The following is a 25,724-nucleotide window of genomic DNA, read 5'->3' as shown; positions in this document are numbered from 1 at the left end:
TTGTGTTGGGACTTGAAGAAGGACATCTTCACCTTCAGAGCCCCAGCCCAGAAGACCGACTTCACAAGGAGAGAAGTCCTGTCGATAGGGAACAGCCTGTTCGATCCTCTGGGGTTTGCTGCGCCTGTGACAATCCAAGGTTGGCTCCTTCTGTGCACACTCTCCCATAACACCAAAGATTGGGATGAGCCGCTTCTGCCACAACAGAAGCAAGAATGGGAGACATAGCCAAGATGTCCATGAGCAGTGCACGTGTGTTCCTATCTCTCCCGCCACCACATGGAAGAAAGAGTTGCATGTCTTCTCAGATGCATCAAAAAGGCAATAGCAGCCATGGCATATTTCAGGTTCTATGGCAGGGAGAGCAACATTCACTTCAGTTTCGTCATGGGAAAGGTGAAACTAGCACCACAACAAGGTCATACTGTATCACGGCTGGAACTCTGCAATGCCATGTTGGCTGTGGAACTAGTGTTTCTGATAATGAAGATGATAGACCTTGAGCTAGAACCCACCACCTTCTCTACAGATAGCAAGTTGGTGCTAGGCTACATTCATAGTGAGAGCAGACACTTCTATGTCTATGTGAGCAATAGAGTGGAAAGGATCAGAAGATTTTCAAACCCTGAGCAGTGGTGGTATGTACCAGAACCCAGCAGACCATGCTACATGGTCTATTCCTGCATCCCGGTTAGCAGAGTTGACCTGGCTAAAAGGCCCTGAGTTCTTGGCTTGCCTAGACACCCTGATGTCAGAGGGATCAGAATATCATGAACTTCTAGAGCCAGATCAAGATGCCGACATTCGACCTCAAGTGCCTGGCAGGAAGACGACTGTACAGAACATCTGCTTGGCGATGGCGGTCAAGGAAAAGGGAATACCGCCCCTTGAACACCCCTTAGAACCAGCTCGCTTTGAACATTTCTCCTGATGGAAACATCTCGTGTTGTGTGTAACAGTGATCCTCCATGCCATTGTCCGTGCCCCAACATTGCGAGACAAGCTTTCCAGACAGATATCTCCAAACTGAGAGAGGAATTCTATGAAGTGTGCAATAAGACACATATCTGGAGGAATTCCAATGTCTAAAACCTAAGAAACCTATCCTGAAGTCAAGTCCACTTCTGAAGCTGAATCCATACCTCGACAGCCACGACTTACTTGGCATAGGGGATAATTTAAACAAGGCTGAAATAGACCCAAACATCAAACGCCCCATCATCCTTCCTGCTCGGCAACAGGTGACTAACCTACTGGTTCAACACCACCATGAAACTGTCCACCATCAAGGCCAGCATTTTACAGAAAGTGCCATCAGAGCTGCTGGACTCTGGATCATGGGAGCTAAGCGATGCATTGTGACTGTTTTGCACAAGTGCCTGCACTGTTGCAAACAACAGGGTGCAATGCAACAACAGATGATGTCACCTGAGCATCTTAGTCCCAAACCACCATTCACCAATGTATTATGTAGGTCTAGATGTCTTTGGCCCTTGGTTAGTGTCTGCCTGCCGGACTAGAGGTGGTCAAGCTAATGGCAAATGTTGGGCTGTTCTCTTCACATGTCTTCGCATTCGAGCCATCCACATTGAAGTCATCGAATCCATGGACACCTCTTGCTTCATCAACACTCTGAGAAGGTTCCAAGCCTACAGAAGTCCAGTCAAAACCTTTAGATCTGACCCGCGGTATGAACTTTGTAGGAGCTTGCAAGGAATTACAGATTGATGAAGGCATTCACCCCAATTTGGCAATCGATGGCTACCTAAAGGCCCACAATTGTGTATGGACTTTTAATCCTCCCCATGCATCCCATAACGCATGATCTGCAAAATCCTGGATTCCATGTTGATGAAGACATCTACGCTGATGCATGAGATCCTTGTCACCCTCATGGCAGAAGTGGCAGCTATCATCAACGCTCGATCTTTAGTTCCAGTGTCCTCAGATCCTGAAAATCCAACCATCCTCACCCCAGCCACTTTGCTAACCCAGAAGACAGGTGACTGGCCAGCACCATCAGGGAACTTCATTCCCAAAGACATGTACAAACAGCAGTGGAGACAGGTCCAACTGCTTGCCAACACCTTCTGGAAGCAATGGAAGCAAGAATACCTGTTTACCCTACAAGACCGCCGTAAATGGAAGACCAAAGAAGGGGACCTTGTCTTGTTAAAAGACATGGATGTGCATTGGAACTTGTGGCTCATGGGACTTGTGCACCAAGTCCTACTCAGCTCTGATGGACTAATTCTCCAAGTTGAGGTCCAGATCATGATGCCACAAGAGTCTTGCCATGACCCGCAGACTTTTGCCAAGAAGTTCTACACCAGAGCCATCACCAACTTAGTGTTGCTGCTAAGAAAGACATTGAACATTGAACCTCAAACTTTGCATACCTTGTGTCTACCTCATTGTTGCATTGTTTAATGCTGTATTACTGTTCACTTGTTTACTTTAGTGAGTAGCTAGTTGGTAGTGGAATTTATAATTCCAGGCCAGGAGTGTGCTGGTTAGACAGTATATAGATAGTTTAGGAATTAAGAACTATCCACTTAAGGGATTGCCTTCTGGGAAATGTAGTCTTAGATCATGTGGGCACATCTGGATTTCTGTTTGACTATTGGGTCAGACTTTTGATTGTCTGGAGAGCTAAATTGCTTGCGTGCTAGGCACCGAGGCCAGTTTGAATCACAGCCATGTGGAGGGCAGCATGCTTACTTAGCACTGGGGTAGAAATCCACTTTGTTTCACTCTATGGAAAGGACTCATATTGTGCCCGTCAGAAGAATCTCTTCATTGACTGTAAGTTTTTGATATGAGAATACCTGATGACCAATAAACTAATTTGTATGAAAGCCCTTCTGTAGAGTTTATCTGCAGGTCTTGAGCAAAAGCAAAAGCAAAAGCAAAAGCAAGAGACAGGACACTGTGAATTACTTTTCAATAGTGCAGTGAGTAGAGTTTGCTCTCTGCTTATATACAAGTGTCTTGCTGTCAGTGTTGATGGGAGTGTTCTGGATGGTTTCTTGATTAGGCTTTTATCTGAGTTGGAAGTTTCTTGACTGGGGTATTGCTTACTGCTTGATTATCAGTCTAATATTAATATTGGTGTTAATTTCTGCTTATCTGAGTGCTGATGGCTGGCAAGAAGGTGTTTGATCTTTTTGTTTCCTTTTAAGCTTTTTTGTTGTCTTTTGAATGGTATGTAGATGATGTTTATATGTAATTTGTCTGAGTGCCAGGCTTCCAGGAATTCTCTAGAATTTTAAAACTTTGGTTTAGTCTAGTATGTTCACAATTCCTAGTTGAAACTATGCTGAAGTCTGCCCATGTGTTGTGCAATTAAGGCGTTTTCATCATGTAAACAGCAGTGCAGTGAATGAATGGGTGCATGCTGAGTCAGAGGCAGCTGGCAACAGAGGACAAGAGATACAACAGAGATACAGCTCAGGAGCCCAACTAAGCAGCCCAATGCTGGAAAAGAGGCAACTGAGAACAGGGTACCACAGCTGATCAGTGGACAAGAAGGGAGGCTATTGGAGGCAGCGAACTAGTGGGTTACAATATATTCATTAATTGCCATATTCCAAATAAACAGTCTTGGGCAACCCAGCTCGAGGGGCAACTAGGCATCCCAGGGCCCAGGGCCAGGCAAACTTGAGGCAACCAACTACCACAGCCATCCCAGTGACCTGCCCCAGGTGGAGGACTTGTGGAGGACTTGATCAACATTCCCGCCCCAGTGAGATGAGCAGCACCTCCCCACCTCCTGCTAGCTCGACAGCCCTTCCAAGAGGCCTGTCTGGCAGAGGACAAAGGGCCTGGAACAACACATCTAACAAAGAGAACTGCTGGCTGTGAGAGGAGGGGAGAAACGCAGCAGCAGAATCCATGGAGGGGGGATCGTAGCAGCAGCAGAATCTCAGTGGAAGGGAGAAGTGCAGCAGCAGTAGAATCAGTGGAGGGGAGACCGTAGCAGCAGAGACAGGCAGCACAGCAGCAGAGGGGCATCAGAAAGATCTGATTTCTAAAACTGAGTGTTGGGCTAAGTGGAGCAGACCAAACTGTGGAGCTGAGCCAATTGGAAAACTAAATGGCAGGCTGAGAAAGCTGACCAGAGCAGAGAAAAGGCTGAAAAGACCCGAGCACCAAAGGTCAGAAGGGAGCTGGCAGAGAAAATGACAAGAGGCTGGAGCAGTGAATGATGCAAGTGAAGGCAACAATTAAGCTTGAGGTCCCAATAGGAAGGGAGGGAAGACCCCAGTAGAGAATAGAAATAAACACAGGACAGAAAATAAAAGAAAAATAAATAGGCAAATAATAAGGACAAGAGTGGAACATTAGAAATCAATGAAGAATAGGATTAATAAAGATCAATCAAATAAATTAGGCAAATCTTTAATAATAACGTAGGGAGGAATTGGAGCTCAAAAACTTTAAAAGAAATATAGGGAAGAAAAGGATAGATAAAACTAACAGAATAGTAAGCAAGTTACATAAATAACAAGATAGAAAAACAAGCACATAGACAGAAAAAAGGATATAAAAAATTGGCATAATTACCTAAAACAGATAAGGTAGAAACAAGGCTAAGAGCAAAGCACATCCACCAACCAAAAAAGGGATTTTCAAATTCTAAATTTTTAAACCTTATAACTTTTAAATTTTGAAAACTTTAAATTAACTACTACATTTTTAAACTATTAACTTAAATTTTTTTTCTGGAAAACTGGCAAAATCTTCCATATCCTTAAAGAACAACCAAAATGAAACATTTTAAAACTATTTTCTCTCTTTCTTCAAACATGTATTGAGATAAAATCTACTTTTACATAATTTTTTACCCTTAAAAGAACCAACAAAAAGAAACTAACTTATGGAACAGCTGACTGATACTATTGTAGTATGCGATATCTGTTCCATGTATGTGCTTATGCCCAAAGAACACTCAAATTATACATGTATTAAATGTAAACTATGTGAACTGCTAGAGGAAAAAGTAAGGAATCTAGAGGCAACTCTAGCGAAACTCCAACCTATGTATGAATGCTATGTCCAAAGCGAACCATATAATGAACAAATAACTCCCAGAGGTTTTGAACCTGCTAATAAATGGAGGAAGATAAATGGAGGTATGTCACACATAGAAGGAAACACAGTAATCAAATAAAAAGCAGCATAAAATCTAATAAACTCCTGCTGCTCATCTAACCCAACCAGAAGCAGCCCCATTAAAACTAAGCAATCGATTTCTCCCCCTAAATGAAAATATGCAGGCCCACAACCCCTCCCCAAAGAAAACACACAAAAGAGACACCATCAAATATCTCTAAAAAGTCACATCAATAAACACACAGAGATAAAGAGGAAAGCACGCCAGATTGCACTCCCTAAAAAAGAAAGACAAATGTTGGTGAAAGGAGATTCTATTCTCAAAGGAGCCTTCTGCAGACCAGACATACAATCTAGGGAGGTATGTTGTCTCTGGAGCAAAAATTAAAGAAGTAGCTTGAGAACCTAACCAAAACAATTAGGCCCACAGATTACTACCCTTTCCTCCTCCTCCACTGGGACAAATGACACAACAAAGAACCTAAGTACAATATTGAAAGAACCTAAGTACAATATTTAAGCAACAAGGCAAAAAAGTTAAGAAGCTAGGAGCACAAATACTCCTCCTCAGTACTTCCACGAAAGGCCAATGCCTATTGAGGGGAAAAAGAATTCTAGAAATAAACCACTGGCTAAAGGGTTTACAGAGTCAGCATATTGCCCCCAAGAATCTGGGTCCTCTTTTTACCCACCTCAGAAGGATGGAAGGCTGAGTCAACCTTTAGCCTGTTGAGATTTGAACTGCTAAATTGCAGGCCAGCTGGCAGTCAGCAGAAATAGCCTGCAGTACTACACTCTAACCACTGCACCACCAAGGCTCATACAAAAAAGACAAACTGTAAAAGACAAATCAAAAATTAAAATTAAAATAAGGAAGAAAATGGTAAGAGAACACCTTTCTGACCTTTTTTTAGTAACAGTTTATTTTTATGTTTACAATAATTACATCGTTCATTCATACAGTGTGTCAACTGGATACATATATCTTGTGCTAACAATTGTAATTAGTACTTTTCTTACCAATATAACAATAATCACATGTTCTTTATAAGCCATTATCTCTTATATCTATTACTTTTATAACAGTCTTAACTTATTTCTTTATATATTCATCTACTCAATTTTAACTTGTTTTATTTTCCAACCATTGATAAAATAGATCCCATACCATTCTTCTTTTTCTTTAATTGGCAGTGTTAATCTATTCATCTCTGCACATTCAAATATTTTCTCAATCACTTTTTCTTCTGCTGGTATTTTATCACTTTTCCAGTTCTGAGCAAATACAATCCTAGGTGCTGTTAATACATGAATAATTAAATATGATGGTTGGCATATAAATTAAAAAGAGAGAGAGAAATGAAAAAGATAATGCAATTAATAGATGATCAAGGAAAGACTTGTAATGGAAATGATGAAAAGAAAAAGATAGTACAAAAATATTATGAAAAATTATACAACTAACTGAATATTGATGAAGAAAAAGTTAAACAATGTTTGCAAAGAGCGGAGCTACCCCAAATACTTGAGGACATTCAAATAATGTTAGAAGGGAAAATAACAATGATGGAATTAACTGAGGCATTAAAGAGACAAAATACTGGAAAGGCTCCAGCCCCAGATGGGCTACCAATGGAATTTTACAAGACCCTACAGCAATCTTAAGTATTCTAATGCTTGAAGTGATGAATGAATTCTTGCCAAAAACTAAAATACCCAACTCATGGACAGAGGCTTATGTTACTCTGATACCAAAAGAGGACACTGATCTACAACAAAGTAAAAATTATAGACCTATTTCCCTGCTGAACTCAGATTATAAAATATTCGTCTCAATAATGGCAGAAAGATTTAAGAGATACTTGAATAATTTTATACATGCTGATCAAAATGGATTTCTGCCAAAGTGGCAAATCAAAGACAATATGAGAATAATTCTGAATATTTTGGAATATTATGAAATACATCCTGAGAAACAAATGGCCTTGGTATTTTTAGATGCACAAAAGGCTTTTGATAATGTAAATTGGCAGTTTATGATATTACAAATGGAACAATTGGGTTTTGGTGAAAATTTTCCTAAAGCTATAGAGGCAATATACAGTATTAGAAGCAATCTGCCAAAATAATGATAAATGGAGACTTAACAGATAATATTAATATTAAAAAAGGAACTAGGCAAGGATGCCTGTTGTCACCTCTGCTGTTTGTTTTGACTTTGGAAGTTTTAAATAGAAATGTTAGAGATGATAGTAAAATAAAGGGAATGAAAATAAAAAAGAGGAATACAAGTTAAAAGCGTGTGCAGATGATCTGGTTTTATATTAGAGGAACCATTGAAAACAGCACATAAATTGATAGAAAAGATTGAAGAATATGGACAGGTGGCAGGTTTGAAAATAAAGACAAAATTAAGATTTTTCAAGAATATGGTGGAAAAACAAAGGGAAGAATTAAAAGAGTGATTGAATATCCAGATCACAAATAAAGTTAAATATTTAGAAATACAATTAACAGCAAGATGTGGAACACTCAAAGAAGATAATTATTATATTATCAAACAACAGATTGTGACAGACTTGAAAAAAATGGGAAAATCTACAATAATCTCTAATAGGGAGAATATCTACAATCAAGATGAATATATTACCAAGGATTTTATATTTGTTTCAGACAATACCAATTAAACTAGGGAAAGAATATTTTGAGGATTTAAAAAAATAATACTGAAGTATATGTCAGGGAAAGAAGGCAAGAATCAAATTAAAATTGTTACAAGATGCCAGAATAAGAGGAGATTTTGGTTTACCCAATTGGGAATTGTATTACCAAGCGCCAACACTGATGTGGGTGAAAGAATGGGTAGTCTTAAGGAATACTAGATTGTTAACATTAGAAGATCATGACCTATTATTGGGATGGCACGCCTTTTTATGGTATAAGGAAAGTAAAACGCATGGGTATTTTAGGAGACACTATATTCATGATGCTTTGTTATTAATATGGGAGAAAATAAGGAAACAACATTACATGAAAATACCAGTCTGGTTGTCAACTATAGAGGCATTTGCATATCCCAATTGTTTATAAAATGGAACATACAGTGAGATATGGTGAAATATTAAAAGGGCGAACTCAAATCTAAACAAGAACTAGAAGAACAAGAAATAGAGATGAATTGGTATTCATATGTGCAAATACATTCTAGATATGATAAAGACAGAAGGACAGAAGGATTTTATAAAGAACTTACTGAATTAGATGGAATTTTGATAGGTACTGATGAGAATGTGATTATATGGATTATATGGATATTTACTTGGAGTAAAATTAGAAGAACAAGTAAAAAAACCAATGATTGCTTGGGGAAAGATTTTTGGATATCGGATAGATTTAGAAAGATTGGCAGAAATTATGGTCTTGAAACTATAAAATAACAATGTCAATAGCATATAAGGAGAATTTGCATAAGATGTTTTACAGGTGGCATTTACCCCCGGCAAAAATAGCAAGGATGTTTAAGAACAAATTGGAGAAATGTTGGAAGTGTCATCAGATACCTGGATCATACTATCACATGTGGTAGACTTCTGTGGAAGCCAACAAGATACTGGATTAAAATTCATACATGGCTGGAAAAAATGACAAAACAGCATATAGACTTGTAACCAGAGATATTTTTATTAGGTATCTTACCTGAAGGATACAGTAGAGAATTGATAAATCTGATTGATATAATCAGATATACTTGATATATCTCCTCGTACTAAATATGGCTAAATTTGACATCATCTTTGTCTGTGAAACATGGCTCAACGCATCTCTCCCCGACTCCATTACAACAATAAGAGACTATCATGTTTACCGATCAGATCGTGAAATCCGTAGAGTAGGAGGTGTTGCTATCTTCTATAAAAAGTCCTTACATCTAAAAAACATCCAAGTTACCCAGGAGCTTGCTCTTCCTGAGACCATCGTCTGTGAACTGTCCTTAAATATCACATTTCGATTCTTACTATGTTACAGAGCCCCTGATTATGACATCAAACATGCAAACAAGCTAAATACACTACTAACATGGGCAGCATCCTGCCCACATGCTTTTATCTTTCTTGGTGACTTCAATTACCTTATAATAACTGGACCCTAAACGAATGTAAAACTGAACCCACACATGCAACCTTCTACAATGCTGTTACAAATCTGGGACTAGAACAATGAGGAACCAACAATACTAGACTTAATAACTGCCTTGATATCATCTTCTGCAATAGTTTGAATTTAATTTATGGAATACAAATTAAAGAACCCTTTTCCAACAGTGACCACAACATGATTGACTTTTGTCTCAACATACGTCCACATAAAAATCACCAAATGACAGAATCCCCAATTATAACTTCAAAAAAGGCACTATGATCTTATAAATAATGATCTCTCATCCCTTGATTGGCAATTTCTATTCACTGGATGCAATACTGTTGAAGACCATTACAACATATTTTTACTTGAAGTCAAGAGTCATCAAACTATATGTACCAATAACAACTTCCAAAACCAGAAAAAACAAATTACCCATAACAATAAGGAAGCTTCAATCCAAAAAGAAATCACTTTGGCAGAAAAACAAATCTGGTCACGTTGCCAACTTCAAAAGTCTATACAAAAATTTATGCCACCAGATAAAGACTGAATGCACCAATTATCACATTAAACAAGAGGAAAACCTTCTACATACAAATTCCACCCGCGCTTTCTACAATTTTGTAAACAACAAACTAAAAGACTCAAGGTCCATCCCACCCTTGAAAGGACCAAATGGTAAAGACTGCAACGACGACACCATTAAAGCCAACCTCTTTAATGCATTCTTTGGCTCAGTATTTGTAAACAACAATGGATTATGCCCAGTATTTCCTAGTCGAACCACAGATGACTACAATGATCCAATACATATAGATTTCACAGAAGACAATGTTGAAAAAGCACTACGCAATCTAAAACCATCTCTATCTATTGGATCAGATGGAATATGTGCCTACTTCTTAAAAAAGCTATCCACTGCTATAGCTGAACCACTAAGCATAATCTTTGAAAAATCTTTCAGGACCAGCTCCTTGCCAAACCTATGATCTCAAACCACGGTCATCCCCATCTTCAAAAAAGGACCCCAGCCTAGTTGAAAATTACAGACCAATCTCTATGCTGCGTCACCTGTAAAGTCATGGAATCAATTATTAACCAATCCATTATCCTCCACTTAGAGACAAACAACTTACTCTCTAATAAACAATTTGCTTTCAGAAAAAAACTATCCTGTAATCTGCAACTCTTACACTGCAAAAACATATGGACTACACAACTTGATCAGGGCAAAGGTCCTATCAAATTCTGTACCTGTCAACAGTGGTGTCCCCCAGGGCAGTGTTCTAGGACCAACTCTCTTCATACTCTACATAAATGATCTCTGTGATCATATTAAAAGCAACTGCGTTCTCTTCGCTGATGATGTAAAGCTATTCAACACCACAGACAATACTGCTACCCTTCAAAAAAACCTCAACTATGTATCAGAATGGTCAAACAAATGGCAACTTCAAATCTCAACAAATAAATGCTCTGTCTTACATATTGGCAAAAAAAAAATCAGCAAATAAAATACAAGCTGAATAGTCAAGACCTTATTGATGATCCAAACTCTGTAAAGGATCTTGGAGTACTCCTCTCTAATGATCTAAGTGCTAGAGCCCACTGTAACTACATAGCCAAAAAGGCATTAAGAGTTGTTAACCTAATCCTATGGAGCTTTTTCTCTGGTAATATCACACTAATAACTACAGCATTCAAAACATTTGCTAGAACAATACTCGAATACAGCTCATCAGTCTGGAACCCACATTACGTATCTGATATTAACACAGTTGAGAAAGTCCAGAAATATTTCACAAGAGTTCTCCACTCCTCTACTCATTGCAGAATACCTTATGCCACCAGACTTGAAATTCTAAAAAACCTAGAACTACACCACCTTTGGTCCAATCTAAGTATAGTATATAAAATCATACATTGCAATGTCCTGCCTGTCAATGAATACTTCAGCTTCAACCATAAGAAAAGAAGAGCACACAAGAGATACAAACTCAAGGTAAACCACACCAAACTTGATTGCAGGAAATACGACTTCAGTAACAGAGTGGTAAATGTCTGGAATACTCTACCTGACTCTGTAGTTTCTTCCCCAAACCTCAAAAACTTTAACCTTAGACTTTCTACTATTGACCTCACCCCTTTCCTAAGAGGTCTGTAGGGGGCGGGCATAAGTGCACCAACGTGCCTGCCGTCCCTGTCCTATTGTTTCTTTTTTCTTTTTCTTATTTTTCCTATATCCATTTCATGTATCCATAACTATGTTTCTACTTATACCTGTTATGTTATAATTGCCTGCCAAGATAAATAAATAAATAAAAATAAATGAATTATAAATGTTTTAACAGCAGCTAGAATTGTATTTGCCAAAAATTCGAAAAGTGAAAAAATTCCAATAGAAGAGGAGGTGATTAAGAAAATAATGGAATGTGCAGAAATGAGTCAATTGACATTAGCAATGAGAGAGCAAGAAGATAAAGAATATTATAAAATTTGGGATTTATTTTATCAACGGCTAAATAAGAAAATAGGGAAATATAATATGATATAAATATAACATAATGGTAAAGATAAGACAATGTAATGATATGTTATAACTGATTACAATAAAATGAATAATATTATGAACTATGTTTTGTAAAAGTTGAGATTTGCTTGAAAAGGATGACATGAGTTTATAATTAAAATCTAATAAGACCTTAACAATAATATAATATAATATGCACAGTTGATCTATATAATATGAATTTGAATTTTAATTTGGAAGGAAAGACTGTTGATATTGTGCAGAAAAGATATGTACCAACCGACACACTGTACAATGGAAAGATGGTTTTATTTAATGTTTTATGTTTGTATTTGTTAAAATAAATAAAAAACCTTTAAAAATTTAAATATATTTCTTCTTTGCTGTAACATTCAGGTACCACCCCTAATAAAAATAATCCAGGTTTCTAATCTATATATTGCTTTATCATTTTTTCCAACCATTTGTGTACTTTTGTCCAATATCTTTTAGCTTCTACGCATGTCCACTACATATGGTAGTATGTTCCTGGTGTCTGGTGGCATTTCCAACATTTGGCTGATTTGTCTTTAAACATCTTTGTCAGTTTTGCTGGTGCAAGGTGCCATCTATAAAACATCTTGTACATATTTTCTTTATATGCTGTCGATATTGTTAATTTATGATTTCTTTCCCATGGCTTCTGCCATTTATCTAGTGCTATTGTATACCAAAAGTTTTTCGCCCATGCTATCATCGTTTCCTTTACTTGCTGTTCTTCTAGTTTTACACCTCGTAAATAACAGTACAATTCTTTTATCAGCTTGTCTTCCATTCTTGTTAATATTTTATCCAATTCTGTCAGCCCCCTATGGATACCTTCAGCTTTGATATATTTTTCATATTTGATTGTATTTGCATGTATGAATTCCAATGCATATCAATCCCTTGTTCATTCAATTCTTGTTTGGTTTTGAGCTCACCCTTTTCATTCAGTATATACTTATATCTAACAAAAGTTCCCATTTTACTGATATTTGGGTGTACAAGTGCTTCCATTGTTCATAATCAGACTGGGATTTTCAAGTAATGTTGTTCTCTAATTTTTTCCCATACTAACAATAAAGCATTCCTAACAAAGTGTCTTCGAAAATAACCATGTATCTTTCTTCTCCAGTACCATAGAAATGCATGCCAATCCAATTGCAAATCATTTGCCTCCAGTGTCAACAACCTTGTGTTTCTTAACATAGCCAATTCAAGTTAGTACTGTGGCCTGATAGTATATTTCCCAGTTAGATAACCCAAACCCTCCTCTGATTCTTGCATCCTGTAACATTTTGAGATTAATTCTTGCTTTCTTCCCTTGTCATATATATTTCAAAACTATTTTGTTAATATCTTCAAAGTATTTTTTCTCCAGTTTTATTGGAATTGTTTGAAACAGATACATAATATATGAATATAATATATTCAACTTAATTGTTGCAATTCTTCTTATTAATGATAATTGCATATTCCCCCATTTTTCCTGTCTTAATTTGTTGTTTTAATTTATAATAATTATCTTCCTTAATTGTTCCACATCTGGCCATTAACTGGATCCCTAGATATTTCTTTGCAATCTGAATATCTTTGAATTTCTGTGCAATCTGAATATCTAATCTCTCCATTAACTCTTTTTTCTGTTCCTCTATCATATTTTTTTTACCAAAATCTTATTTCCCTTTATTTATTTTCAATCTTGCCACTTTTCCATATTCCTCTATCTTATTTATCAACTTAGGTTCTGTTCCTAATGGTTCTTCTAATATAAAAACCAAGTCCTCTGCAAATGCCTGTAATTTGTATTGCTCCGTTCTTATTTACATCCCTTTTATTTCCTTATCTTTCCTAATATTTCTATTTAACACTTCTAATGTTAATACAAATAGTAATGACGACAAGGGACACCTTGCTTTGTTCCCTTCTTAATGTTAATTTTTTCAGTCAATTCTCCATTTACCATCACCTTTGCATATTGTTTGTAATATAATGTCTTAATCATTTTAATAAACCTTTCCCCAAAGTCAATTTTCTCCATTTGTGCCAGCATAAACTGCCAATTCATGTTATCAAAAGCCTTCTGTGCATCTAGGAATATCAATGCCATCTGTTTCTCTGGATGCACTTCATAGTATTCCAAAGTGTTGAGGATTATTCTTATATTGTCTTTTATTTGTCTCTTGGGTAGAAACCCATTTTGGTCTGGGTGTATAAATTGGTTTAAAAATCTCTTTAGTCATTCTGCCATTATTGAGGCAAATATTTTGTAATCTGAGTTCAACAATGATATTGGTCTATAAGTCAGTATCTTCTTTCGGTATAAGAGTAATTTAAGCTTCTATCCATGAATTAGGTATTTTCGCCTCCATCAGTACTTTATTTGCTACTTCTAACAATATATTACTCAGGGAATCCTGCAGGGTTTTATACATTTCTGCTGGTAAACCATCCGGTCCTGGTGCTTTCCCATTGTTTTTAATTGCTTATGTTAATTCCATCATTGTAATTTTTCCCTTCAACATTGTTTTGATTTCTTCTGGTACTTTAGGTAGTTCTCTTTTTTAAAGTATTCTTTAATTTCTCCTCCTCCCACTTGTTCTTGTTCATATAGATCCCCATAATATTTTTGAACTATCTCCTTTTTTCTCTTAATTTCTATAGCAAAAGTTATCTTTATCATCTGTTAGTTGGGAAATCTATCTCTCTTTTCCTTCTCTTTCTTCAATCTATATGCTAGCCACAATCCTAGTTTATTTGCATTTTCAAAAAAGTTTTGTTTAGAACTTTTTTATTTTTTGTGCTAGTCCTTTGTTATTATTTCCATTTTATGCTTTGTTAGATTCATTTTGTTTTGAATGTCCTTTCTTTGTGGGTTTCTTTGAAGTTCCTTCTCCAGCTTTTTATATTCTTCTTTGAGTACTTTTTGTGCCTGTATTTTCTTTCCTGTATATATTATAGTTAGTCCTCTAATGTATGTTTTTGTTATATCCCACATGCTTTGTAATGAGATTTCTTCTTTTCTGTTTTCATCAAAGGAATATTCCAATTCTTTCCCCATATATTTAATGTACTCCTTTTCTCTTAATATTAAATTGTCCATTGTTTATTGTAACCTCTTTTTTTTGTCCCTTCCATATTACTTTAATCGAGTTATGGTCTGCCCATGTGCTTGTTTCAATACTTATTTCTTGTATGTTAGAAATTAGATCTGTTCATAGCCACATCATGTCAGTCCTGGACCAGGACAAATGTCTATTCGAATAGAATATATTGTTTGTTTTTTGGGTGTATTTCTCTCAATGCATCTTGGATTGCTAACTCTTCCGTCATCTTGAAGAAAGATTTTGGTAATGTTTTCCTGTTCTTTTTGTTTGTCTTTTGTGTTTTACAGTCCATTTCAGCATCCACTATTGTATTAAAGTCTCATAGGATGCATATACTTTTATATTCTAGTTCCATTATTTTCTTGTGTAATTTATCACCACGAATAATGTCTGTTTATAATTCATCGTTATTTCCACCATTAACACCCTCCCTTCATCATCTTGATATATTTGTTTAGCTTTTATTGTATCTTTAATGTATAGTGCTACTCCTCTTTTACTTTGTTGTGCCAGGGTGGTGTATAATTTCCCATTTTTAGGATAGTCCAATATTTTATTGTGTTGTTTTTGATGTGCATCTCTTGGAAACAAATTATATCCAATTTTAATTTCTCTAATTTATTAAAATTCCTTTTTCTTTTTATTGCCAAATTCAGTCCATTTATATTTATTGACATAAATTTTATTTTCTCTTCCATGTTTTTATTTTTAATAAGGTTTTGTTGCTCTTGTTGCTCTTATCTCCCTTGCTTCCTTCAGTTTTACTTCTCTTACCACTCTTTCTTCTTGTTCTCTTTCCTCTCCTCTTTGTCTTCTATTCCTCTCTCCTGTGGCTTCCTCTCTTTGTTTAATTTCTTCTATTTCCCCCACTCTCTCTCCTTCTTGCTCTCTGAAATAGTGGTCATAAAATTGCTCCGCTTTCTCTATTGAATCTAGCCTGTGTCTCTGTTCATGCCATGTCACCATTATTTCCTCTGGTATCAGCCATCTAAAATTAATCCCTCTTTTAATTAAACATTTTGTCAAGAATTGATATTCCCTTCTTAGATCTCTAACGCTTCTTGGTATTTGCTTCAGAACTGTTCTCGCCTTCTTTCTATATTTCAATGTATTGTCTCTTGCTTTCTATAGTCTATTCTTGTGGCTTTTTTTGTGAATCTAACATGTACCTCCCTTGGTAACTTGTTCCTCAGTGCATATCTGGTCTGTACTCTAAATATTTCATCTATATATGCCATTACTTTTCCTTTTGTCGCTTCCAAGGCCCCTGCCAGCAAGTCTGCCATTATTTCTGCTAGATTTTCCTCCGTTTCTTCTTCAGTGTTTTGAAATCTTAAATAATAATCAGTGCGATCCATGTCCAACAAAATATTTTTTTCTCCTTACTTTGGTCTGCTAGTGTCAGTCTATAGTCCATTTCTCCTACTCTTTTTTCTGTTATATCTGCTCTCTATTTTTCCCGTACCTTCCTCATTTTTCATCATCAATTGCTAAATGTTCTCTACCTATCTGACCTTAATAAATATAAATCATCAGAACCTGATGGATTACATCCCAGAGTTCTGATGGAGCTGTCAGATATTATCTCTGAACCATTGTACCAAATCTTTCAAAAATCCTGGAGCACAGGGGAAGTACCTGAGGATTGGAAAAGGGCTAACGTCACCACTAAGTGGATTTGTAGCTGGTTGACAAACCATATTCAATGAGTAGTCCTTATTGGTACTATGTCTACATGGAGAGAAGTAAGCAGTGGGGTACCCCAAGTCTCTGTTTAGGCCCAGTACTCTTCAATATTTTTATAAATGAATTAGATGAGGGAATAGAAGGGAAACTCATCAAATTTGCAATGATACTAAATTGGCAGGAATAGCCAACACCACAGAAGACAAGTTCCAGATTCAAAAAGATCTTTACAAACTTGATCAATGGGCCCTATCCAACAAAATGAAATTTAATGTGGAGAAAAGCAAGGTTTTACACCTGGGTAGGAAAAATCAAATGTACAAGTACAGGTTAGGTGAGACCTGGCTCAAAAACAATAACTGTGAGAGTGATCTTGGAGACATGATAGCAGTCTTCCAATATTTGAGGGGCTGCCACAGAGAGAAGGGGGTCAAACTATTTCCTAAAGTGCCTATAGGCCAGACAAGGAATAATGGATGGAAACTGAACAAGGAGAGATTTAACCTGGAAATAAGGAGAAACTTTCTGACAGTGAGAACAATCAACCAATGGAACACCTTGCCTTCAGAAGTTGTGGGAGTGCCATCACTTGAGACCTTCAAGAAGAGATAGGACTGCCATTTGTCAGAAATGGTGTAGGGTATCCCACTTGTGCGGGGGTTGGACTAGATGACCTATAAGGTCCCTTCCAACTCTGGTTATCTGTTATCTGAATATGAACCAGCAATATACAGCAGCAGCCAAAAAAGCTAATACAATCTTGGGTTGTATAAACAGAGGGCATAGAATCAAGATCACATGAAGTATTGTGCCACTTTACAAAACCCTACCCTAGTAAGACCACTCCTGGAATACCGCAACCAATTTTGGTCATCATACTGTAAAAAAGATGTTGAGACTTTGGAAAAACGTTCAGAGAAGAGCAACTAAGATGATCAAAGGCCTGGAGACTAAACCATATGAAGAATGCTGCAGGCTTTGGATCTGGCTAGTCTAAAGAAAAGAAGAATTAGGGGTGACATAATAGCACTATTCCAGTATTTGAGGGGCTGCCACAAAGAAGAGGGAGTCAAATTATTCTCCAAAGGGCAGGAGAAGAAACAATGGTTGGAAACGAATCGAAGAGAGAACCTAGAATTAAGGAGAAACTTTATAACAGTGAGGACAATTAACCAGTGGAACAGCTTGCCTCCAAAAATTGTGGGTGTTCCATCATGATTTTAAGAAGAGACTGGACAGTCACTTGTTTGAAATGGAGGCTGGACCAGAAGACCTCCAAGGTCCTTTCCAGCTTCTATTCTATTCTGTTCTGTTCTGTTCTGTTCTGTTCTGTTCTGTTCTGTTCTATTCTATTCTATTCTATTCTATTCTATTCTATTCTATTCTATTCTACTCTACTCTACTCTACTCTACTCTGTTTTCTGATTGCTGTTCATGGATACACTCTGCTTGGCTTTTGCCTATTTGTCTTACATGGCAATCCTTATACTGTATATTGTAAATTACTCCAGGCAGGCAAACATGCAGTAAATATGAGTAGATTAATTCTGTTCTAGTTAAGAAAAGAATCCCATCATTGTTTCTCATTTATGATGAAAAGCATGATGTGCAGGAGCAATTCATCTTGAATGTGGGTGATACACAGTTCACTTTTTTTTCTCTGTAAATGCATTCACCTTATTCATGGAAACTATTAGCAATGGATATTTATGTCTGTAGGGGACAAATATGTGCAGAGAGGGAGAGAGCAAAAAGACATATTTTAATTGTAAGTTAAGGTATTAAGAACATTCAGTGATTTTGACTGAAATATTTCAAAATTGCAAAAAGCGATAACTATATATTTTAATGATTTTAGATTGCAGTAATATTAGATTAATGAAGCATCTTGAAACTTTTAAAAGAAGAGTTAAGGGGCTATTTTTGTCAGTTTGAAAAAAATACTAAGGTACATTGAAAATTGGATGAATAGGGATCAATAAATTATAGGGTCTTTAGTCCTATATACAGGATGAAAAGACCTCTTCCATTGAAATTCTTGGTATTAGTTCAATGTTTATGCAACCTAGAAATGAAGAAAATAATCATTGTAAATAGAACTTTGGCAGCTGGCTTAATTCCACTATTTCTACCAACAAGCATTAATTTAGGACAAAATGCTTTATAATAGTATAAGAATTTCCAGGACCCAAATTGTTTCAGATCCAGAAAAAAATCATTCTGAAAAGGCTTTCCATAGAAAATGGGATTTCTCTCTCTCCCTTTCCTTGTGGTTTCTTAATTTTTTAGATTATTTTGTGTCTGAATTATTTAGAAAATATATGTATACACACATGAATATTTTTTGTTCTTGCTTTAGAATAAGCTTTAATGGTCAATCAAATTTCATTGGAAAAGTAAGGGTACTCTGGTTATTTAAATTTCAGTGAATCATGTAGTAATTATGAATGAACACTGAATTTTGATTATTGTCAGATATTCATAACATTTATTTTACAACATCTCATGGTAAATGTTATATTAATACTATTTTAAAGACCTAAATGGTGAAATGTGAGATTTTGTTCTTATATATGTTGCATATTCAATTATATGTATTGAAAATTTATTGAAAATATTCAATGGTTTAATTTTTAAAGCAAGCTGCTTGACTTCCATTAATATAAATATAAATTTATGTTTATTAGCATGACTCTATACATCACTGCTTATTTTATCATTTGTAGACAGAGTGAATAGTATTGTGATGCCTGTACTCATTTAATATGTAATTAGTTGATATATTAATTTAATTCATGTATTGTATTAGTTTAGTTAATTTTTCACTTATTTTACACACCCATCCACCCACACCCGCACACACATATAAATAAAATATCTCTATTTATTTAGTAAACCAATTAAACATCTGAGGAGTTGTAGATAATGGACTATGGTTTTAGGCAGTATAATTTCAGAATTATGGCTATCAAAGGAAGGAACTGATATTTCTTATCATCAAAAGATATATTTCTTTCTTTTTTTCCTTCCTTCTTTCCTTCCTTTCTTCCCTCCTCCATTTTTTTCCTTATTAGCTAGCTATTATCTATCTGTCTACCTACCTACCTATCTTTATATTATGAAGTATTAAATATTAACTACTTTTCCCTAAATGTTTCATTTAATTAATTTCAGTTCATCTTATCTTTCTAGGACTGCACAGTACATGAAACTGAGAACAAAATTCTGCATGTGGTAAGTGGCATTTATTGCATCATCATAGATATTAATAGCGAACTCAGGTGTCTAAATGTTAATCCTTATGTAGGCAAAAGCTCTTGGGTCATCTATACAGTCTACTTACATTCTAAGCTTTATTCTACACCAGGGATATAGAATATCTTAAACTACCTTTTGGAGCTCTTTTATTTTAAGACTGGTATAAGTTGTTTTTCTTTTCTATAGCAAGAACTGTAGTTCATCTTATGGTCTATAAGATGTGTACTTTTATCTATCCATATTATGCTTCCACCATATATTTCTTCATTTTTCAGAAAACTGTGTCCTATATCAGTTTTTCATTCTACCATTGCACCTAGCTATAGCATTTGAAGATTTATTTAGTTGACATGCAGTCATTCAGTCCCTAGTCATCTCATGGCTAACTATTATAATGCACTCTACATGTGGCTACCCTTGAAGAGCATTCAGAAGCTACAGCTGGTGCAGAGTGCAGCAGAGAGGATAGTTTGATGCGGGCGGGGCAAGAATGGCCCTGGTAATACCACTGCTCCGTAAGCTGCATTGGTTGCCAGTGTGCTTCTGAGTGCAATTCAAGATGTTGGTGATCACTTTTAAAGCCCTTCATGGCGTGGGTCCAGGTTACTTGAGGGACCATTATAACCCATTGGGATTGGCCTGTACCACTCTTGCTGGTCGAGGAAGCATGCTGCAGGACCCATCAACCCGATCACCCAGCTGGCGGGGTCCAGAAGGGGGGCCTTCTCTGCTATTGCTCATGCCCTCTGGAATATCTTGCCTCCCAATGTGAGGTTGGCCCCCAACCCTCCTATCTTTTTGTAAAGGCCTAAAAATGTTCTGCCAGTCAGCTTGGGGCCCTAGTGGGGGAACAGCACAATGGAGATTCCATCCCCCCAGTTCTGACCCAAACCCTTTCCCAATAAAACAAACATGAATCAAAGGGAACAGAAACCTTTTAATGATTCTTACGCATCCCCCGGTTAAAAGGCTGCTGCAAACTAATTAACTTTGATAAGCATGAGCCTTGCCAAAACTGTCCGAGGCTGCCAAGAACAGGTTACCTAGAAATATTTTACAACACGAGTCTTCAAATACCAACTAAGATACTACAATGTCCACAAGGCTCGAGTTTCAAAACGTCTTTGCTTCATGCAAAGTATGTCCAATTCACAGCTGGCTTTTATCTTCTTGAAGGAGGGGCCATTACCTTGCAGCCTTACTTCCGAGTCACCCGTGCTGCTGCAGCTCCTCTTTTCTGCGAGTAGCCCTGCGTGCACGTGCACTTGGCACAGGCTCCTCGGGAACCTCCTCGTTGCTGCTGCCAGCCCCCACAATCTCTGAAGGCAGCAGTCCACTCCCTAATGGTCCTGGCCCCTCATCTGAGTCCTCGCTCTCCTCAACCATTTGCACCTGCTGCCAACTAACCATAACACCCCCACTCCACCACCATCCTCCCCATGTGTCTTTGGTTTTAATGTTTAATTTTAACTTTTTATTTTTTAACTTAGATGTAACTGTAAGCCACCCAGAGTTACCTCATGGTAAGATAGGTGGCCAATAAATTTTATGAATAAATAAACCAACAGGCTGTAGTGTGTACGTTTGCAGCAAACTAGTTTCATTTCCCTATTTGCTCTTACTGGGGTTGTGTGCTTTTACAATTTTTATATGATTAGGTCAGCTGTTAGAAGATCATTAGCATTACCAATTTAACAATGTGTTATTAAATAATACCAGTATATATGTACGGAAAAAATCTGGATTGTATTTGTTGTTATGGTTGTAAAATAAGCTTGTGTATATGTGTATTCATCAGCCATATATTTGCTAATGCTCCAGAAACGGAAAGAAGAGAACCCCCCCCCCAATCTCTAAATATTGTTTTGAATTTTTTATCTGATTGATTATTTTATCATAATCTTATAAGAGAGTAAAATTGTATCTTTTAACTATTATGCCCAAGGTTTGCTGTGTTAGAATTAAAATTTCTTGGTTAATATACTTATTTTTTTTTCCTAGTGTAAGACTCTATCTGGTGTCTGTGATCATATAATTTCACTTTCATCTGATCCTCTCGTGTCTCAATCTGCTCACCTGGAAGTGATTCAGCTAGCAAACATCAAGCCAAGTGAAGGGCTGGTAAGATGTACACAGTTAATCAAAACTTCACCCAGGATGGAAGAAATACATTTTCTGAATAAAATGTTTATTTGGCATATCTACCCTTTGCTGCAAAACTGTATGAAGCAGTCAGATACACCATGGTCAGTATTGCATGTTAACGGTTATTTTATAAAATCCTTAAGAAAATAATATCAATTGAAATTATCTTTAAAGTACTTCAGTGGATTGTATTCCCGCAGTTTTCTAGAATTGGTTTTCAAGTTTAAATTACAGAATAATGTAAACTTTATTGTGTCTCTGACTGATAATATATTCATAATAACTATATCATATATTATATAATACTTGTGAAGTATTCTAATACTTGAAGAAATAATCCTAATTAATTTATGAAAATGCCTTCGATATAGTCCCGTTACAAGTCTGCTTATCCAAATATATTTGTATTATTAATACTGTTTTCCCCAAATGTTGTTGGTTTAATTTCCTCACAGTTATGCTCTGTAAATTTGTTATAAAACAAAGAATAACACTTTTAATTTTTTTGGATATGTATTTGGTTTCACCTAAAATACTTGAAATCCTGAAATTATTATTTTTTAAATTTTACAATATCCTTTGCACTCAATCTCACCTTCAATCTGCCTTCTACTGTGCTATTTTGTAGTCCCTTGTTCTAGATCTTGTATTTGTCTGAATGTCATAGTAGCATATTAAAGTCATTTTCTATTCTACCATCTGTAATTTATTCCATGTCCCATGTCATAATCTGATTAAAATGTTTGTACTTTCATAATTCATTGGATGCTTGTACAGCTTCCCTACTCCAGTCTATCCTTTTAGAAATGCTTTTTATGACATGACCAAATTTTCTTTTTAATTGTAAAAATACCCCCCCCCCATTTTTGCCAAAGATTCCTCTTTTTACTGGTTTAGATTTTAAGACTGTTCCTATGCAGAAATACTTATTAACAGTTTGGTTGTAGTATATATAGTACAATAAAACCAATTCTTTAAGTACAAAAAAGAAAATATCAGAATGAATTTTCAGATTTTTTAAAAAATGAGCTCATCTTTTTCAAATGAATTCTGTAAATTATTTTGAGTAGTGGTCATTTTGTCTATTTCTTGCTGAAACATATTATTTTGGAATCAAATAGAAAGTTGTTTTTATTAGCCTAGAAATGGAAAATATTTTATATATGACGTTTACAAAAATTACATGATGTTAAAAATAATTAGAATGAAAAGATAATTATTCAAATTTTCTTATAATTATTATTGATACTTGATGTTTTAAAATATCTTTTGGCATTTTTGACATAGGAAGTACAAACAAAGGAGCTGTGTAATCAAGTTTCACATAGAGTTTTGTTTTCCTGGAGATTTCTGTAACAAATTGCTGTCAACTTGGAAGTTCCGATAATGGTAGAGAAATAAGTTACAAAAAAATACAATGTAAGGAAGATATAGTAAGGAATATAGATAAAATTTCTTAATATAAGGGAAGAATAACAGTTTCAGAAATGGAGGCAAATGAAATTAGCGTTATGGTTGATGTTTCACTTGGACCAAATAGTAAATGGTAATGGCAAGAAGGAAAGGATAGCAAAGGGAACAAATTGCTCAAGCCATATTAAAAAAATCAATTACAATTTGGTTTCAATTGTGTGGTATATTATTCTACTGCTATAATTCCTACCAATATTATTGCAACATCAATGTAAGGATTAAGGCTTTAAATAGTTCTCAGGGCAGAGATGACCGTAGAGATACAACAACCATTTCAAGGCCACCAAGAACTACACCAAGTATCCATTAATGGGTGAGGAAGAAATCATGATTTTAAAAAAGGAATCAAGTTAAGTGGTCAAGGAAATATGAGATTTACTGCCAAGTCCAAGTTGAAAAACTTGATAGTTAGGTCATTTTGAACTTGGTTGATATATTAAAATAAATTGGATATTTTTGTTGAATACAACTGGTATTGAATGTGCTATGTATATTGACTATATATTATCTGCAAATATTTTAACAATTCATAAGCAGGATACAAAACCTTTTGTATTAGATCTTGGTAGAATTTTTAAGAAATAATCATGGAAGTGTTGGGTGGAGAATCTTTCAAGATTCCTTATATGTAATCAATTCATAGAAATTTTCCATCAGCTGGGTAAAGATGTAAATATCTGTAGGAGAAGATTTTGTGTCACTGGTTTTATGATAAAGTGTTGAGCTTCTGAAAAGAATAATGTTGTTTGGTTACTTGATAAAGCAGGTGCTTACTGATGCAATGAGTTCCCTGTTCATTCTCATATGTGTGAAATAATAGGGATTGCAAATAAATTTTTATATACTTCAGCTGAGCCACTCATTGGCAATCTTTCCATCAGGACATATATGCCACATTCATTGCATATGTGTGAATGCCTGTAAAGACACATACACTTTGTTTTGACATTTATATGTCTTAAATTTTGGGTTTGTGTCTTTTAAAGAGTTGTATTAAGTATCATAGTCTAATTTATTTTAAGTTGACAGAATTTTTTAACTTTTTAAAATCATTGTAATACATTTTAATAATTAGCTATGGTGAAATATTTTATATTTAAGCATACCTTTAAAATGTTTAAAAGATTGTTTTCATTATTTTACTAGTAAAATCAATTGTTAGACAAGTTATACAATTAAGTTGAACTTTCATAATGCTAAATATATTGTTTTGATAACCAGTAACAAAATAAAGAATTTTGTAGGATCAGGCAGTGAAATAGGCATATGAATATCATGAGTAATTATGGTTTAAATCTTCCTCCGGTATGAATCTGAGGTGAAACGTGACTTTGAATATCCTAGATTTCTATCTCATCTCTAAATTCCCAGAGTATCCTTTCCTGTGGCCCACAGATGATGCCTTTCAAAGTTAGAAGAATTAGTCACGAGCTCTCTTTCTGTGTGGATGTTTGTTGGTATGGGTATGTATTGGTGTGTGTGTTTGTGTGTGTGTTTATATTTTCTTGCAATATAAAAAATAGTTTTTAAAAATATATATTAATTATTCTGTTCTATTTTTTCATTACCTTAACTTTAAGCATAGTTTTTTTTATAAGTTTTCCCTTCTGTCATTTTGAATGTTATAGAAGTAATGTGTAATGTTACTTTACAACAATATAACATGTTCTTAGGAATTAAGTATTATGCCATAAAATTGATACATACACCAAATGTACTTTGTTATGATATTCAAAGGCATAAGGCTTGTAGAATACATTAGCCAGAGTGTATATGGAGCAAAGCTTTTTCATGAAGGAGATGTATACTTGTTTGTGCCAGAGCACTGTGTCTGTATATTGTTTTTTTTTTTTAAAGATTTACAAGGCCATTTATCTCAAAGCACAACTCTGGGTAGTTTACAACAATGAAAATACAAACCAACCCAAACTAGATAAACCCAATCTAGCCCCTCAGCCATCCTTCTTCAAAGCATCCAATGAACAATCTCTTTATTACTATGGAAAAGTTGCTTCTAGATCCTTCTCAATGAGAAGAGGAAGGATGGGACTTAGAGACTTCACTGCCATTGTATCTGACCTGGTGAAACAGGCAGATATATTCAGAAAAAGGTGGTTCCAGTAATATAGGGCTTTAATAATAAACAGCAGCTTAAATTGTTCCTGGAAAGACTGAAACTAGTGAAGCTTATGTCACAGTGGTGCAGCATGGGTGAATCATATGGGTCTGTATGTGTGTGTGTGTGT

General features: G+C 35.6%; 1 protein-coding gene across 6 annotated transcripts in view; it reads left to right on the top strand.

The window, feature by feature from the left end:
- The window catches only part of CNKSR2 (connector enhancer of kinase suppressor of Ras 2), a 257,797-nt gene that overhangs the window by 62,328 nt on the left and 169,745 nt on the right, over positions 1-25,724 (top strand). For all 6 annotated transcript variants that reach the window (XM_087938239.1, XM_087938238.1, XM_087938240.1 and 3 more), the window contains exons 5-6: positions 19,795-19,836; positions 21,862-21,981. In XM_087938239.1, the coding sequence (XP_087794365.1) occupies positions 19,795-19,836; positions 21,862-21,981 (162 nt within the window). The remainder of the gene's footprint in view (positions 1-19,794; positions 19,837-21,861; positions 21,982-25,724) is intronic.

The sequence above is a fragment of the Pseudonaja textilis genome, chromosome 8, assembly GCF_049901715.1.
Source record: "Pseudonaja textilis isolate UNSWEBS1 chromosome 8, rPseTex1.2, whole genome shotgun sequence".
In the NCBI taxonomy this organism is placed as follows: Eukaryota; Metazoa; Chordata; class Lepidosauria; order Squamata; family Elapidae; genus Pseudonaja; species Pseudonaja textilis.
Note: the sequence above shows the minus strand (reverse complement) of the source record. Positions and strands in the feature narration are given on the sequence as shown.